The sequence below is a fragment of the Nyctibius grandis genome, chromosome 1 (assembly GCF_013368605.1).
Source record: "Nyctibius grandis isolate bNycGra1 chromosome 1, bNycGra1.pri, whole genome shotgun sequence".
NCBI classification, from domain to species: domain Eukaryota; kingdom Metazoa; phylum Chordata; class Aves; order Nyctibiiformes; family Nyctibiidae; genus Nyctibius; species Nyctibius grandis.
The window spans coordinates 44233445-44252235 of record NC_090658.1 but is presented as its reverse complement, the minus strand read 5'-3'; the positions used below and the strand labels follow the sequence as shown (position 1 = coordinate 44252235).

Sequence of the window (18791 nt, the reverse complement as noted above, 5' to 3'; positions counted from 1 at the left end):
CATAATCTTCCCTGGCACCGAGGTCAGACAGGCCTGTAGTTCCCTGGATCCTTCTTCCGGCCCTTCTTGTAGATGGGCGTCACATTTGCTAGCTTTCAGTCACTTGGGACCTTCCCGGTTAGTCAGGACTGCTGATAAATGATGGAAAGTGCCTTGGTGAGCATTTCTGCCCGATCCCTCAGTGCCCTTGGGTGGATCCCATCTGGCCCCATAGACTTATGCATGTCTAAGTTGTGTAGCACGTCACTAACCATTTCCCCTTGGATTATGGGTGCTTCATTCTGCTCCCTGTCCCTGTCTTCCAGCTCAGGGGGCTGGGTACCCGGAGAACAACTTGCCTTACTACTAAAGACTGAGGCAAAGAAGGCATTAAGCACTTCAGCCTTTTCCTCATCCTTTGTCACTGTGTTTCCTCCTGCATCCAATAAAGGATGGAGATTCTCCTTGGCCCTCCTCTTGTTGCTAATGTATTTATAGAAACATTTTTTTATTGCCTTTTATGGCAGTGGCCAGATTAAGTTCTAGTTGGACTTTGGCCCTTTTAATATTTTCCCTGCATTGCCTCACGACATCTTTGTAGTCCTCGTGAGTCACCTGCTCCTTCTTCCAAAGCTCATAAACTCTCCTTTTTTTCCTGAGTTCCAGCCAAAGCTCTCTGTTCAGCCGGTCTTCTTCCCCACCAGCCGGTCTTCTTCCCCACCAGCTCGTCTTTTGGCACATGGGGACGGCCTGCTCCTGCACCTTTAAGATTTCTTTCTTGACGAGTGTCTAGCCTTCCTGGACTCCTTTGCCCTTCAGGACTGCCTCTCAAGGGACTCTGCGAACCAGGCTCCTAAACAGGCCAAAGTCTGCCCTCCGGAAGTCCAAGGTAGTAGTTCTGCTGACCCACTTCCTTACTTCTCTGAGAACTGAAAACTATCATTTCATGATCGCTGTGCCCAAGACGGCCTCCAACCATCACATCGCCCCCAAGTCCTTCTCTGTTCATGAACAAGAGGTCCAGTGAGGTGCCTTCCCTAGTTGGCTCCCTCACCAGCTGTGTCAGGAAGTTATCTCCCACACACTCCAGGAACCTCCTCGACTGTTTCCTCTCCACTGTATTGTATTTCCAGCAGACATCTGGTAAGTTGAAGTCCCCCACGAGAACAAGGTTGTGTGTCCTCAATCGTGTGTTGCACAGCAGGTCTGCAGTGAGGACAGACACAGGAAACTATGCAGAATCTAGTCACAATGGAAACTTCTGCTGAGGAGCATGAACAGTATACCACTGGGGTTAAAGAAAGGTTAGAGACTATTTTGGGGGCTTGAGGGAGCCAGCCAGAGGAAATGAGCATCTTCTCAGAAGTGCTGCTCAGCAGGGAACGAGAACGTGGGATGAAAACTATTTGAAATCAGAAATGACTTTCTGTTTATTTACAGCCAGGTGGTTTGTTCCTTCAAAATTGTTTAACACTAAAGCAATTTCTCTGTGACATTCTTTTCCATGTCCTGTTTTTTTATTTCACCTGTGATGTCATGCCCCCCTCAAAATTAATTAGATAAATTCCTAAATTTCAAATTTGTCAAAGTTGTTTGAAATCTGAGATTGCATGTTTTAAATGCATTTAATTTAAAAAGGAAAGCTGAGAGGAAGTAGAAATTTCTTCAGTTCCTGTAGAAAGGAAATGAACTTGGTTTATTTTTACTTTTAGTTTCTGCTTCCTCTTGCTAAGTGTAAAAAGATGTAAGTAGTAATATAGCTTGACATTTCCCCTTTGGAGTTGAAAGTGATTCAAATACCTCTTAATATTCTGTTCATTTCCATGATTCAAATTTTTTTCTGAGAATGAATTTTCATCACTGTTTCTATAAAAATACAGACTTAGAAATATGAATCTGTGAGCTAAAAAGTGTTGCAGATGTGCAGGTCTGATTCTGTGCAACATGAAATGATGTTTGCTTCAGATATAACGTTTGAATAGACAGTACATTGGCCAGGGGTGGGGTGGGGGCTGTTTTGTTGCTTTTATAGGTCAATTAATTAATGGACCATTTTGAGGCCATAACTTATTAAAGTTCTTAGCACCCTCTACTGATGATAAATTAAAGGTGAGTTGAGGGAACTATTCATCTTGCAGGACTAGGCTTAATGTTTACATCATGTTTTGGTTATAATTCTACCTCCACTCAAATATAGAACAAATTTCACACATAATATTTCCACACAACTGAAGTGGAATTTTGATGCCCATACTCTGTATTTTCAGCCAGACTTTTCTGGATTTGATTTTTTTTTTTAATTGTCTCTGGACCTACAGTCATAAAGATGATCCTTATTAAACATTTACCGTGCTGGGGGTGGAATACTATTTGGCTTTAAGTTTCAGCAGTCTTATTAAACCAGAAGAAGAGGAAAATAATGATTTTGGGTTTTTTCTTGCAAGTGTAAGGATGAATTCTTTGACTTGGATCAAATTCTTGAGTGAGATAAGGAAATATGTCTTCTTCCTGTTATCTGACGATTCATAAAGTTAATAGCTGTTCTTTAATGAGATCTTACCACTAAACAAACAGCAAATGGAAATGTACCAGCACTACAAACGTAGTCACCACCATGGAGAGTTCTTGTGTGTAAAACTTGTAGAATATAACCTCTTTTAAGCTCCTGTTAATGGTTGGTCAGCACCTGACACAGGGGAATTATGCAGATAGTTTGCTGATGAGGACCTTATTAATCATGCAGAGTGAAATGTGTCTGTTTGCACAAGGTTCCCAAAGGGCTTATGCATGCCGTATACCCCACTTTTAGGGCTGAAGTGAAGCTTGAAAGGTAAATAGAGTTTGTGCTGTACTGGGGAATGTTGTGCTTTTTAGTGGACTCCGAGGGCAGGTGATAAACACACTTTGAAACGGATTATTTCAGTGCTCAGAACACTCTTGTGTAGTAGAGATAAGTAGGATGAGCCTAATTCACGAAGGGGCAGAATAAAAGGTAAATATTTGTGTAGTACATATTTCGACAGTTATCATTTTAAGTGTGATGAGAAAAGCAAAGCAAAAGGATTATATTGACTTGTGAGAGTTGTCTTCAGCCTACTTTGATGTATTGGTTCAGTTAATATTCTCTGGTCAGCTTTCTGAAAGAAGAAAATGACTCTTGCTTCAAAAATAGTGTGGTATTTGTTTAAAAAACAACTGCTACACTAATATCTAATCTCTGCAAGGATTATTTTTCTTCACGTAGTCATGTTCTGCATAATTGTTGAAGTCTCTGCCAATTTAATATTTTGGGCTTTTAATTCAGCATTTCCCAGTGACTGATCATGATACGGAGTTAAATTTTCTATGCTAGACATCTATAATTTATGTTTGATAGTCTTACTATTTAAGTTTGTATTTGGGTGGAAGACCAGTGTTTCACAGTCTTTGTCTTAGATGAGGAATACCTAACAGATCAAGTTACATTGGAAATTGCATCTGTGAACATCAAGACCCTTACGTCAGATTCTGGCCTAATCCAACAGGTAAGAAAAATGATACCTGAATGTGAACTACGTTATTGCTGTTGATTAAATACGTATGTTCAGACTGTATCTGGAAAGCATGGAATTATGCAGTAAAACAGACCAGAAATAGGCTCTTTTTCAAGGGTTCAATGAAGTGAGCTTTTGTGGAGAAGAGCAAAAGAAAGGTCATTTAATCATTAGTGTGTACTTTGTAGTTTAAATTGGTTTTGATTAGTGTGAAGATGCTCTGAAGAAGAGCCAACAAAGCATTAAGGCTTTGTCATGCATGCTCTCCCTCTTTCCTGCTGAAAATAGAGCCAGGGCAGAGAACAAGTGAAGAAGTAAGGAATCCTAGGTTTGCCCGTAGGGAGGCATTTGACTGTTCTGCTTTGACTTTGGGACACTGCTCTTTCTGTAGTGGAAAATACCTTTCACTGTCTGTGAAACCTTACATTGCTGTAAGGTGGGCAATGCTGATTGACTTCCATGCTCCATGATTACCTTCTTTCAAGTTAATGTTATTTGCTGAATTTCAAATTGATTCTCTTGGTGTTGAGCAGAAAACTTGGAGAAGAGAAATGAAAGAGCATTTTCCAATGAGATGAAGAATTAAAAGGAGTTCCTTAAGCTGGAGTTGAATTATGCAGCTGAATTTCATCAGAAACAAACATGGGTTTGGTATGCATTTCACAGATGATGGAGGTAACCGTCTCATTCCCATCATCAAGAAGAGAGCATTTATTACCAGCTTAGAATCACTATAAAGATATTTCAGTGTATTAGGGTGTTAATGGTTCTACAGAGCTGGAAAACTTTCTGCTTATCTTCAGATTGTGCATAGGTTTGTGGCTTTGATTAGACCTGTAGAAGCTGATCGGATTTTAGTTGTGGGCAAAAAATACTCTTGCTTAATACCTTCATTTCATGGGCAGTAACACTACGTTGTCTTATTGCAATTACATTACAAGAAAATGATCTTGAATAAACCTGAGTGCATCTGACTTGATAAAAGTGGATAATAACTGATCAGTAAAATTACCAATTTTGAAAACATATGTATGGCACAGGTAAGTATCCTGCTTTTTCTTTGTAATTTTTGCAGTAATAGCCGCTCTTGTTATTTTTTTATCGCGAGACACGAGTATAATGACATCTCTTAAAGGCATTTAGGTATTAGCTTTCACAGTACAGTTTGAACTTTCATGAATTCATGAATTCTGGGAAATGTTACTGAAGCTCAGGACTGCAACTTTGCTATTGCAAACTAAGTGAACAGTATCCACTTTTCCTTTTTTTTTTCTTTCATTTTTATTTGCTAGTTTGTTTCTTTTGAAATAGATCTCTGAGGGGGCTGAGCTGTGATGGGCAGCTCCTCATTCTCCCAATGAGTTACCCTATCTGGGATTTTCTCCTCAGGGCTCAGTAATAATGTTCTACCTTTTTAAGGAATTTGTGGGAATGGAGACAATTACTATAATCAGGATTTCCATATTTAATTGTTGTTAAACTTTGGGTGCTTACGTGTTGCCATGAAGGCCAAGTTCATTTTTAAAAAGCTCTGTCTAGAGAAAGCTGATGTGGTGCCAGTGGAAAAGTAAACTACTAGAAGATAATGGCAAGGATTATTCTGTTGCAGGTGGCATGTGCAGGATTAGATCTCTCTTGAGCAGAGAGCAGACATTTTGTGGGGTGAATTGGTGTTGCATGTGTGATCTTGCAGTTTTCAGGGAATAAAGAAATGCTGAAAACAGCATATAAATTTTTACTTTCCTAACAAAGTCTTTGAATATTTTGGAGATAGTTTTTCTTCTTTGTAATTGGACTGTGAACGTATGCATGTTCATCACATCAACTGAAACTGCCTATATTCTATTTTTAGTGGATTTCTTAGTAAAGAAGGTGTAGCAGGTAGGAAAAGAGTATCTTATTACACTGTATTGTTACCCAGTTGACTTGTGTTTGCATGCACAGCCTGCAAAATGTTAAGAAGCCTGCTGTGATAGTTTTGGAAGAATGACACAATACAAAAAGTCAACAGCATTTTATTGCACCTATCTAAGGGGAAAATCCTCTTCTGCTTTCATCTTTAAATACTCAACAGAAGAAAGCTATTTCACCTGGCTCCACACCCACGTAGTTAAAAGTAAGGGCAGCTGCAGTTTTCCACAGTCCTAGAATCAACATGCTGTTTTTCCAGTTTTTAGATGTTGCTCTCTAAATAGTAGAATTGAAATGTTACAATGTGTGTTGCAGTCTCAAGCTGCTAAGTAATTTCATTATGTTTAATTAGCAGGCAAAAAGCCACTGAGGGAATGTTTACTTCAAACAGGAGGAGGGTTAGATGTGAACCAGCAGAAATGTTGAAGTCCACCTGTTGTCTAGAAAAGCTTCCTATGTATGTAAAGAAATTTGTAAAAAAACCTCCTCAGCTTTTCCTAGATCAATGAAACAGTCCCTTATTGCTGCATGTTACAGGAAAAATTCTCGTTTTTTCATTACAAAGCATTTAAAAAAATCTTTTTAATCAAACCATATGAATTGTTGAACAGCTGTTGATGGATCGAGAACAAATTATTCAAAAGATGTAAGCCCATAACATATCATTAATAAAGATGACATTGTTCAGTGGATACCATCAACAGGGCAGTTTTGTGAGCCAAAGCATGAAAACGCTGCCTGAAAAGACTGTAGATTGTCAGTAATTCCTCAAAACCAGATCTATTCCCTGTCTTAACTTTCCAAGTAGCTCAACATTCTTCCAAGTAATCTCCTGCCACTTGTAAATTAGCCAAATAGTTATTCTGGTGTTCAAATACATTGTTTTGATTTATATTTGTTTTCTGCTTTGTAGCCAGAAGACAAAGACACACAAAACCATACTGATGAATCACTTTCAGGTATATGTCAGCTTTACTGTTCTACATATTTTATTCCTAGATTTTCTTTGAGAGTACTTTATTAAAAAATGCTATTTTTCATAACGAAGAACTGCCTTGGTAATCAATGCTTGTGGAGCTCATTTCATTACCAGTGTCATTTACATCTTCCTCTTTGTTCTAAAGAGGGTGGTGATCAATAATGCAGACCATACAAAATGTGTAAGTTGGGCTTTCCAAATACATCTAGTACATCCACCTTTGGAAGAAATCTGTAAACAGCTATGTGGAGAGAGCAGAAGCTGGCAGGAGGTTGTGGGGGCTTATCCCATAATTGTATGAGCTCAGCTGTGGGTGGGGTGTGTGTGTATGATATACAGCCCTGTTAATCTAACAGTGAACAACTGAGAATTTCCTTTTAGTAAAGCAGCTTGTCCTATCATGTAGCATTAGGATCATGAAATTAAGCGGGTAGGTCATCATTTGCTCATCAGTATCTAATACAGGGCATCTTAGAAAAGCAGGATTCTTTATAATGCTTTTGATAGTCTGTACAACATATAGCACAAGAAGCAGGTTGGTTTAGTTTTGTTTACCTATGACTTGTCCCTTCTTCCCTGCTTCTCTTGGACGATAAAACTTACTCTGGCATTCTTGCAAAGCAGAATAAGATGAAACTCAGATAGGGTGCTCTCCTGCCCTTTGAGCTCAGCCAGAACTTTGATTGGATTATATTCATTTTGCCTTGTTTGTATAACTAAATCTTGGTATGAGTGAAGCAAGCAAGTTTTGTCTCGCTTCAGCAACAGTTTAGGGTGCACAAGAAGAACAAAATAGTTAACATAAGTATTTCTGTAGGGAACAGCTGCAAGGCCTGTGGAATACCTGTGAGCAAAGATGTCACCAGAACATGTTTCCCCTTAACAGGGAATCTAAGCATTTGTATGAAGTTATGTGTCTGCAGCAGTGTTGTTGCTGCACGTCCTAACTTGTTGAAAACTTCAGAAGCCGTCTTTGGCCTGCTAAAAAAGCAAGCTGATGAGCAATGTTACAAAAATAACAATAGCCTGTTCTTCCCTTAAAAACCAAAAACAAATGCATGCAGAAGCTACATTCAGCTGAGTTGCTTTTATCAGCACTAATATTCAGAATTTTAAAAATCACAATTTGATGGTCTTTCTGGAGTTTTCACACAATCTGACAATAATTACTGCAAATGAAAAAAAAAAAACCACCACCAAAACTGAAAAACCAAACCTTAACAGATGCTGTTATCTCTATGAGTAGGTGGCACTGAGTACCAGATTTGCCCTTTGCCAGAGATACAGTTCAGGTCTCTTAGACCAGCACTGATCCAGGACTTGTAAATTGTGTGTCACTGCTTTCTGTTGTTGTTTTTAATCGATCTTTTGATTATCAGTTTTCTTATTGTAGTGTTCCTTTTTCAAAGAGTTTCATCCCAAGTAGGACCAGTTACTTCCCTATTTCGAGCTGTACAATGAGGCTGGAGGGCAGAAGCCTTAGAAAGTGCTTCTAGGCAGTGTCCATTATGTACTGCTCTTTGGAGATACTAAATTTTCCCTGCCTTCAAAAAGGAGCAGGGAGAGTTAAGGTCATATCTGCAGCCAAAATGCTCAAACAATGCCCTACACCACTGCAATGTTAAATGTCTTAGTAATAGTATTTAACTAGAAGTATGACTAGAACTGGTTTCTACATGCTTTTACGGGTTATTAATACATAATACAGTTTGATAGCACCACATTGTTCACAGTGCTGGGAAGATACTGACTGTTGTGTGTGGGAGACCTCTGAATGGCAATTTTTGGTATTTGATGTAGATTTTAGAACATAACACCACCTACTTCCAACAACTTGGTATTTTTATTTTTTTCACACATGGAGGAGTATGCACTTTATTCCTTTCCATAATGTAAATTTAAAATAGGGTTTCTTGGTAGAACGGGGACAGCTTTTATTGTAAGAGCCCTTACAAAGCAAAGGAACATTTCCACTTTTTCATTGTGTTAAAGTACTAGATGTTAGTTGTGTTTGCAGCTGTCAGCAGAGATTCTCCTGGTGCAAATATTTCATGTTGTTATGAAGGCAGCAGCTTAGAAACGCAAAACGTTTTCCTTCATCCTACAACATAGGTATACAAGATGTATACACATAATATGTATACACATAATCCTGTTGGTGATGTAAGCAGGGGTTATGGCAGATTCAAGGAAGCAATGTAGTTCCCCAAAACAGGGAATATCCCAGCTTACACACTGGATTGAATTGCGTGCCTTTTCTATAGAAGTATAAATATGGTACTTTCAAAATTACTGTCCTTTTGATTATAGCCACTAGATGTAGTGAAGAGAGAAGCCTTAGAAAGTTAATTTCTTGAGTACTTCATAAGGAAAGGCATTACATGTCACTACTCTGACTTTTTCAGAAATGATTTGCAGGAACATAATATTCTTCAACCCTTTGTGCTTTTAACTTTTTGTTCCTGGTGAAACCACAGCAATAGATCCTAACTTCTCCCCATGTAATGGTTTTCACTGCAGATCTCAAGAAAACCTGCAAGGAAAATGGCACCTGCTCCTTGTGCTTATTCCATGCACCGACCATCAGTGACATGCTCAATGATGAGGACTTGTTGTACACAGTGAGGCTAAAGCTGGATCCCTGCCACCCGACAGTGAAAAACTGGAGAAATTTAGCAAGCAAGTGGGGGATGACTTATGATGAATTGTGTTTCCTTGAACAGAAGCCCCAAAGTCCCACCTTGGAGTTCTTGCTACGGAATAGTGACAGGACTGTGCAGCAGCTGATTGATCTCTGTAAATTTTACAAGAGAATTGATGTTGTGAAAGTGCTGCTGAAATGGGTGGAGGAGGAATGGCCCAAGAGAGGGAACAGAACTTACCAGAATGACTTCTAGGTCAAAGAAAGTTGTTAGTCTGTATGTGTTAGACACTGGGACTAGGTGCCACTAGTACATGGGCAGTTTCCCTTGCGAGAGAGAGCCTGTACTGACTGTTTGTATACTGTGTAAGCTCTATGTGCTGTATACACATATATATGTTCTGTGCCCTCAGGGTTGCAAAGATAACCTTCCAAAAGTGGGTGGAATAATGCAGGTTGTGTTCTTGAGTCTACAAATGCCTTCAGTTTCTGCGCTGCTGTCCGTAAGCTTCCTAAGCAGAAGAGGAATGAAAAAGCCAGACCACTGGTTTTACGACAACAGTTGTGAACCATGTCAGTCGTGTGCTCTTGCTATTGGGAAAGCCACAATTAGAAGGCAAGTCTGTTGGCCTTTCTGGCAGCCCTTCCACAATTTTATATGTTCTACGCAGTAGAAGAAAAGGGGTTATTTTTTTTTCTTCCTTTTAAATTTTTTTTTAAAGCTTTATGACACTGTTTTTGGCACAGGAACACCTCAGTGTTCTAAGCAACAGTTTGGATTTGCATGTTACAATTAACTCAGTGTTTCAACATCACATTCAGGCAAATGAAGCTTTAAATCTCTTTTATAAACAAGAATAGATGTTAACCAAAATAATTATTTGCGTACTCTACATCATAGGCCATATATGTGCTATAGAAGAAATCATGCAATTCAGAGAGACTTTCCAGCCCACAACCACTAAAGACCAAAAAAAAACCAATTTAAATGCTTTATACTTAAAATTACTTTCCAAAATTTTGAAGGCAATATACATGCTGAGTGCACTTATCTGTTTATCTCAAATGCCTCTTGCTTTGCAGTGTGAGGTGACGGCTAATGCCTCACCCACAGTATATCCTTCATATTGAGTATAACTTCCCTTTTCACAGGCTGCGGTTTTCTTTACAGTCCTGTGGGTTGACTTACTTTCTGTCCCACACCACAGTAGTTGCACACTTGTGTGAAACTAGCACAAGTTTATTGATTAAAGCCACTCCAATGGGAAATTCACAAGCGAATTCATCTACAGTCTAGGTGGATGGTTATTAAAGCACTTATGGTGGTTTAGACTGATGTTTCTCAAAGAATTTTGATACTCTGAATTACACTGTTTACATTTTAAATATTTTAGAAATTGGTCTTTTTCCTACCCTTCTTCTGTGTTCTAATGTTTTAAAAAAAAATCGTGAAAAATCAGTTACACAATACAATGTATAAAGTACTTACAGGTATAATGCCACACACAAAAATGTTGTGACTTAAAAATTCTTCTAGTTGTTACCCTTACTAAAAGCATCTCAGACAATACTAATGTGTACATAGGTGTATATACCAAAGCATTGGTGAACAGTATGTCAAGATGTAGGGCAAAACTAGAATGGGGTACAGGCTGATGCACTGTTTACTTTTCTTGAGTAGAAATGACTAAGAATTAGTAGCAAAGCTGAGGGAAGTCTAATGCTGTATACTGAGTTTCTTACTGTAAGAGAATGAAAAGGGACCTCTGGTAATACTGTACTATAGATACTGAGTGATACGGTTACAGGGGAGCTAGAAGTAAAGACTAACATTTTCAATGTCGTGCATGAGTTCTGGGGTGACATAGAATAGCTTTATTTTAGTGATTTCAAGAAGCTGAAGATCTAGTTGCAAGGTGAACAGACTGATGTAAGTTTGAGGTTTGAATTTTTTCTTTTTTCAAAAGCTTGTGGAAGGCTAGAATCTTTAACTTTTTTTTTTTAACCATTTCTCAAAGAAGCTGCTGCTCTGTCGAACAGTAAGTTTTCTAGCCATATTTTAAAGAGGAAATTGTACTGCTGTGTCTTGTTGGGGCTGCAGTTCAAATGTTTCATGTTCTTCTAGGAAGAGGGGTTTCCTGATAGATGTCTATCAACTCTAACTTTTGCAAATAATCTTATGTCTTTAGTTAGGAGCTCTAGAATCAGCTTTGAGGACTACTGATGGGCCTGGGCTGCCTGCTGTTTTCAGTTCCTACAGAGGCATCCACTGCATACGTGCAAATAGCTCATAATGCAGCTTGTCCAACATAATCCTCATACCTTGGGCCTACTATATGCATGATTTAGGATCATGTGTCTGTGTGTTAAGTTGTTCTTCTAAGTGATGAGTGGTGGCATGTATGCCAACAGCTTTCCTCTCCCATAACATACCACAGCTATATGTGTGGTATTATAGTATGCTCTGCTTTGACAGATCCAGTCCAGCAAGGAGCTGGAGCCCTCACCTAAGACTCACAACGGGAACATGAAATGATGCAGCAGCATTTCTGAATCAAGATGTTCAACTGAAATCTAACCCTTTTCCTGTTTTCTGGCTAACACTTGTAAAATTTTGAAGAAACACTGTTGTCTTGCGGAAATGAGTTCTGATCCATTGAAGCTCTTGAAAAGTCAATGTCAGCTGCAAGGATTCATGTCTGATGGAAATAAAGCTGCTTCTGAGAGTTCATATGTGGATTCTGTATAAATTCAGCACTGAGGCTGAAAATGTTAGCCTTAAACTTCATCACACACTGGATTACTCATTAGTATACTTGAAATATTTTTTCCTCTTTGTATGGCATGAATTGAGATGTACACATTTTTTTTAGTTTTATATCCGTTTACAAGATATTGGGTCTGAATGTTTAGTTTATTCTTATATCTTCTGTTATAATGTGTACTATTTTTAGAAGAAATATAGATTGTCAATATTTTACTTTATTGTATTTGTTTTTATTACAGCCAGGGAAACAGCTGTTTTCCTTCTCACAAGTCACCTTGGAACCACTGAACTATCAACTAGTTGTGCTGTGTAAAAAACATCTTATATACAAGATTCATGGCATCTTAGAGCACCTATGTTTGCAACAGATACTGCTGTTCAAGAAAGGAAAATACACTTTTTTCTTTTTCCATATGAAAAATAAGTTAATTTTGATAAAATGATGAACAAAGATGTTTCTCTAGAAACTTGCAGCAGAGTTACTAACTATAGAGGGGTATGAAACATAAACTGGGTGAACTCTTCCTGAATTAATAACCAATCTGATAATGAAGCTTAGAGAATCACATGAACAGTGAAAAGGCTCTACTAGACTATCAGTTTTGTTCCAGTATATATCTCTCGTATTCCCAGATAAGATCTGCTCTCCCTTCAGGGATTTCCATTTCTTTGGCTGCCATCTCTGTGCCTGCAGGATAATCAGTGGCCCTTCCCACCCACTTCAGCTTCTATGAAGATGTCCAAACCACTATATTCTTTTATTCCTGCAGCTTTATCTAAGACATGGTGAGCTTAATAACTGTTCTTAAACAGGAACAGTACAGTCGTGTGCTCCAGGAGCACACCGTTTTGCTGTGAGGTCAACTATGGGGCATCCCCATCAAAATGGCGACAGTATCCCCTTGCCTTTCTTGCTGCATACACTTCCCTTTGATCTGTGGAGAGGAATGCAAGATGGGTTTGGGGCTGTCCTTTGGAAGCCTACCGTAAAGGATAGGGTAGTCAGCATGGCCTCAGGTGCTTGCATGTAAGTTGTACAGAAACTGTAAACCGTACTTTTGAATCACTACTGAATAATGGAGAGCTACAGCTCAGTCTGGGCCATACTTTGTGCAAGAGACTGCATATTTTTCACTGTCTCAAACTGACTGCCTCCCACAGTTCCAAGTCAAGCTGTTAGCAAGTGGAAAAAAATGTAAATTCTGCCTTATGGTGGTTTAAGTTAGGGTAATGCTGTTGACTTGTGGCCAGACATAGTTGGAAATTATTTGTCAGACAGCAGAATTGTTTAAACAAGGTCAAAGAAAGTGCATGGCATTTATAATAACTTCTGTAATTTTTTTCAGCACATCATGTTCTCTGTCCATGAAGGAAAAGCAATTAGTTACTCATAACTAATTTCTATATATCTTGTAAGTCTTAAGTTTTGGGTCAGTTTTGGACAGTAGGGCAGAGCACCATTAAATGAGGGCTTGGGCTTGTTGCCTGTTTTGACAGAAAAGTGCTTTTCCTTGCCCCTGCGGTCAGCTAGTCCTGATTGCATGGCTGTGGTCAGTTGTTAGACTTAGCTGGGTAGGGAAGGTATGGACCTACTGGTCAGACAGGGTGAATACGAGCAGCATTAAGAAGAATTCATTTGGAAAGGTGGAGTCTGTAGTGTTTGTAAGCCTGTACTTTGGCCAAGGACTAGGACTGACTCCATCTTACAAGAAACTGATGGCAAAGAGGAGTTGACAGACTTGGGAAGGGCTTGCCTGTACCCTCTGTTGAGAGGAGTGGCAGTTAAACAGCTGGGCAGACTTACTAGTTGGTTTGATGTCTGTATTTTACCTTTGTGAAATGGTGGTTCTTGATTTCAAAGGCAGGTCATTGGGATAAATATATTTGTTACTGTTGCAATGAGAGTTGCATGAAAATCTTAAATGTGAGAAAGATAAAGCAGTGCAAGTCTTGTTAGGATGGGATCAGCAAGGTTAGCTTTGGCCTTTTTGAACTCTGACATGAAAGAGTATTGGTGTGTTGGGGTTTGTTCAGGCTTTGTTTACAGGCCTTCACAGTGCTACAAAGATGAGGATTAAAATTGGAGAAGAGATGAGAAAGAAGTAGCTTCTATGAGAAATAATTAGTGAGAAGTAACATCTATGGTGTTAACTTTCTCTTTCCTCTGATGTATGTACAGAAATAGTTTTCTTGACTGAAAATCTTAGTTATTTGCAGCAGCATCCTTCAACTTTTTTTTTGAGAAAATTCCAGAAACAAGACCAAATGTGTTAGTAACTTGGAGAATAAATGTGTTCTGTGTATCTGTGTATAGCATGAGATAGATAAGCAACTTTACGTATCCACAAAAGGTGGTTTTTTTTACTATGAGTTTTCTTCAAAATCACACAATATTTAGTTTGGGAATGCTTTTTGTCTCCAAAAATAACCAAAGTTTCATGTTGTTGGTGACATGAAACACATTTACACAACTAAAAAATTTCTTAACAGGAAGAGCCAAGATAAGAATGAGGCACTCAAACCCTTATACTAGTAATAATATCTTGACTCTAAGCTGAGGGTTTTTTTCATGTTTGTGCCCAATATATGTGAGCTTTCCCTACTCCTCTCAAACATCAGTTCATTCACGATCCCATAAATAGTTTACGAGATTTTTCTTCATCCTAATTTACTTTTGTTTCCACTTTCTCTGAAAAGCCTATTCCCCTCTAACCACTAGAGAACACCTACCATCTCGTGGTGAGAGGTGATACTGCAGCCCTCTCATTTCTTCCTTGAAAATGCAGCAACGCTGAGGGCAAGCGAGCCTCTCTGTAACTGCAGAGACCCAACAGGGAGATCCAAAGGCAACTGCAATGACGATGATGATGTAGCTAAGGCGTGAAGGTGTAGTCCTGGGGATCTTGGGTTTGGTCACAGTCTCTGGTTTGGAGAACATCACACAATTTTTTGTTTTGCACAGATGCATGATGTTTCTTGGTTTTTATCTCCCTAGGTAGGTAGTGACTGAGGCATTATGTGTAAACTGTGGCATGATTGTCTTTTGAGGGAGGCAGACAGGGCAGGCATAAGCACAGGTTTGTTCTGGTATCTGTTGCAATGCAAATGAAGAAGTGATCCTGCCTACTTGCAGAATCCTAGAGCGTTGTGTCACTGATTTAAAAAAAGGAGAGGTGAGTATGTTTTAAGAGTTATATGGCCTATAATTGCTTTTCAAATGGACCAGTGACCTCTCTGTAACTCGTTTGTCCTTTGGCCCTCATACCTAATCTGTATCTTGTTTGCTCTTATGCTTCTCTTCAACCTTTTGCTTTAAAAAGCAGGTATTACAACAGAAAAATAGACTATTTACTAGTTTCTGAAGTAGCAGTAGCAATTTAAGCTTTTGAAGGGGTAAGGCCATTAAAAAAAAAAAACAACAAACTTTTAATTTTGTTCCCTGTGATTTGTAAGATTTGTGCATTCAGGCTTTAAACTGAAAACTGGAAGATCTGAACGATCATTGGAGCTAAGTATTGACAAATCAAGGAAGAGTTATGGAAGGCCACTGATTAACTTGTAACTAAATAACAGCTGAACCAGCTGTGCTGTCAACTGAAATTTTAATGTTGGTGTACCAAGAAGTGGTGACTCGTGCCATTTGAATCTAAAGCCTTTCAAAGAAGCTAGGGGAATAATTTTCATCAGAAAATACTGTAATGCACAAACAGCTCCACTAAAGCTATAGAAGACACAACAATGTCAGGCCTTGGAGATCATATGAAGTCCTTACACATCAAATTTCTGCTGAACAGTACAGTGTGCTAGAGGCTTTACCCCTGTGGCCTGTAGTACTGTATTAACTAGGGGAAGAAATTAGTTATTCTGGTACCACACAATACAAAAAAGATTAGCTGAGCGTAACTTCCACTGGGCAGGTTTCTGAATGGGGACTAGTAGCCTACTTTGATTGCCTCACTGCAAAGCTAGATAATGTGTGTATCCATCAGCTTTGGGTGAGGACAAACAAAACTTGTCATAACCCATATTTTTGATCTGTTACCAGCCTGTTAAGGGCTCTTCATGAGACCTACAGAGAGCTGTTGAGCTTATTAATATTGAATGGTCATATTTGTGCATTACTATATAAGTGGTATGTACAGTGGGAAGAAGCTTCTGATTCTGGACAGGATTTTTCTTGCAGGATATTCAGACAGTGTTTTATTAAAATATACTACATGCTGTGTTGTGGAGGCCCAAAAGTGGTGCCATAGAATCATAGAATGTTTTGGGTTGGACGGGACCTTAAGATCATTTAGTTCCAACCCCCCTGCCATGGGCAGGGACACCTTTCCACTAGACCAGGTTGCTCAAAGCCGCATCCAACCTGGCCTTGAACACTTCCAGGGAGGGGGCATCCACAACTTCCCTGGGCAACCTGTTTCAGTGTTGTCCAGAGGGACATTGACCTAAAATTCACCTAGGTCATTGACTTAAAAATGAATTGGGCAAATTCATTCAGTAAGACGGTGCAATTGTAACCTCTGGCTCAGAAAGTCCTAAACTGCTGATGGTCAGAAGCTGAGTGTGTTGTACTGTGTGCTTGCCTCGGTTCTCCTTCTGCTCTTCTGGGCAGCTCGTGATGGCCACTATCTGTAATGGTCGTGGGTACATGACCCTTTGAATTGATGTGGTACAGCCAGTTTTGTCCCTACCAGACCATGGATATCTTGTAGCAACCTCAGAAGAACAGCAGCACTTGGGAAGCTGTTATGGTACTGTATGCATCAGAAAAAGGACAAATGTAGCCAGCAGGGCAGCCAACCCTACCACTAGCCTAAAGTCGGCATAACTTTGGGATTTGGTACGTAGGCTAGGAAGGAAAGTAAATAAGCATATCTGAACATTGAGAAACTGCAAGTAACCTATTCAGAAAGTGCTGGATAGGCCTAAGAAGGAGAAGCAGCCTCTTACATAAAGGGAAGAATGGTGTTTTGAATTGTGGAGAGGAGGACAGTTGAACAAAAAGGGACCTGTGAGAGGTTTTGAAATGTGTTTATTTGTGTCAAGCCTAAGGACTTCTCTTTATTAAGCAGCTCACCCTTAATGGTGGAAATTTTATAATTGGAACTGTGTATAAAATACTGGGCCAAGTATGACTACGTATGTCGTTACCCTAACTTTGGGCAATGACTTGCTGCCTTGAGAGGTACATGTTATAGGCTGGGAAGCAAGGACAGTTGGTCTGCTAAAGAAGTCTCTTTTGAGGAAGAAGGATAGCATGTAATCATGTACTTTGTGGCACTCTGCTGAAAAGTGGGAGGAACTGGAGAGCAGGAGCAGCTAGCCAAATGACAGCTAGCAGAGCCAGAGCACTGCTGGAGTGACTCACAAAGGAGAGAGCATCTTGTAATGCTGCTGGGTCTGGTACAGTTTGGATGCAGCCCTGCTGCCCAGCAGGGAATGCACCATCTTCTGCTTTGGAGAAGTGCAGATGTAAGATGAGGTGTTTACTGCAGGCAGAATGGAGCAAACATAGCAGCTCCTTTACCAAGAAATTACAGGAGGACTCAAAATAGTCTGTGGTTGTACTCTTTCTATCCAATAAAGCTGTGTTTGTTAAGCCACCTGACTGAATATGTGGGAAGGGGTTAAAAAAAGTGCCGGTTCATCAGTTTAGTTAAATTTTGCCAGGTTTCTGAGTGGGCTTTAACTGTTATTAGCATGGTCTGTGTTGCTGTCAGAAGCATGCTACAGTTATACAGGTGATTGTAAAAAACTGCATCAAATCCAGTTTTGCTGACAGCAGGCTTGAGTACAATATTTATCTAAACTAAAAATTCATTATCACTATTAGAATCAGTCACATAGATCCTAAAGCTCTGTGTAAAATGGTGCTAGACACCATCAGTCTGTCCTAATTAGTGGGTTGTGGTCTGACACTGCTCCTCAAGTGTTAAGTCTGTCTCCTCTCCAAAGTGGAAAGGGAAAACAGAATGTCACTGGAAAGCTAAATCTGTAAAAGATCACGTTTCAGTTTTTAATAAGATGAATCAAAGGAGTTCTTGGTACCCAAGAGGGAATATGTAAGATTTGGAGATCGCCTAATTACCACTGAAAATAAGCAGGAAGTTCATAAAGGCCGTACTCAGTAGTGCTGGTTGGGTACAGTAGCAGCTGATGTGCAGTGGCAGCTCCTGCACTGCTGGTGTCTTGTGATTATATTCCTCTCCCAGTTCTCGTGGTTGGGGCAGGAAAGGCAGGTAAAATTTCTTAGGGGTAACAGTGTCCTCCCTCAAATGCTACCTCTTGGCCAAGAATAGCTGCTAAATTTGCTTCAGCTGAAATTGTCTGCCTCTGTCTTGAGAAAGCACTTCTGTTTCCCCAGCAAGCAAAATACTGCTGGAACCTGGGAAGTCAGACTATGCTGACAGGGTAACACACAGTCCCAGCAATGGTTGTGTGCAAGTAGAATTGTGCGTTTAAAAGCAAAAGCCTGACTTGGACTGGGGAAATAATGGAAGACTTTGTTATTTGCCGTCATGGCTGCCACTAGTAAATGGAGCTAAAAATAGCAGTCACGAGAAATCAGCAGGAAAATGAGAGCCTATGAACAAAACAGCAGCAGTAGTGCAAGGCTACTCAAGCTGTAACTCAACTGACTCATTGTCAATGGTGCATTAGGTTTGGGAGCTGGAATAGGGTTTTTCCTGCAAATTTCATAAACTGCCTATGACTCAGCCTTCGAAGAGATGATCAGCATGTTAGTCAGCTGTTCTGCTTCAGTAAAGAACTGGTGCATACTTTAAATCACTGTATTCCCTGTGGATTGCTTCTTCCCAGAAGTAGAAGAGCTCTGAGCCAGAAGTAGTACTAAAGTAGTAAAACTTGTTTTTCTGTGTTTCTTCTAGAAACACTTCCACTTATTGCTCCTCCTTTCAGCATCACTACTTTTTCATTCCAGCCCTTCAGCATCTTTTCTGTCCCTGTTATTTGACCCAA

General features: G+C 39.6%; 1 protein-coding gene across 4 annotated transcripts in view; it reads left to right on the top strand.

The window, feature by feature from the left end:
- The window catches only part of EDARADD (EDAR associated via death domain), a 28696-nt gene extending 16757 nt beyond the window's left edge, over positions 1-11939 (top strand). For all 4 annotated transcript variants that reach the window (XM_068403149.1, XM_068403140.1, XM_068403123.1 and 1 more), the window contains 3 exons: positions 3415-3503; positions 6337-6382; positions 8923-11939. In XM_068403149.1, coding sequence (XP_068259250.1) covers positions 3415-3503; positions 6337-6382; positions 8923-9299 — 512 coding nt within the window. In that variant the 3' untranslated portion in view covers positions 9300-11939. The remainder of the gene's footprint in view (positions 1-3414; positions 3504-6336; positions 6383-8922) is intronic.
- The last annotated feature ends 6852 nt before the right edge of the window (positions 11940-18791 follow it).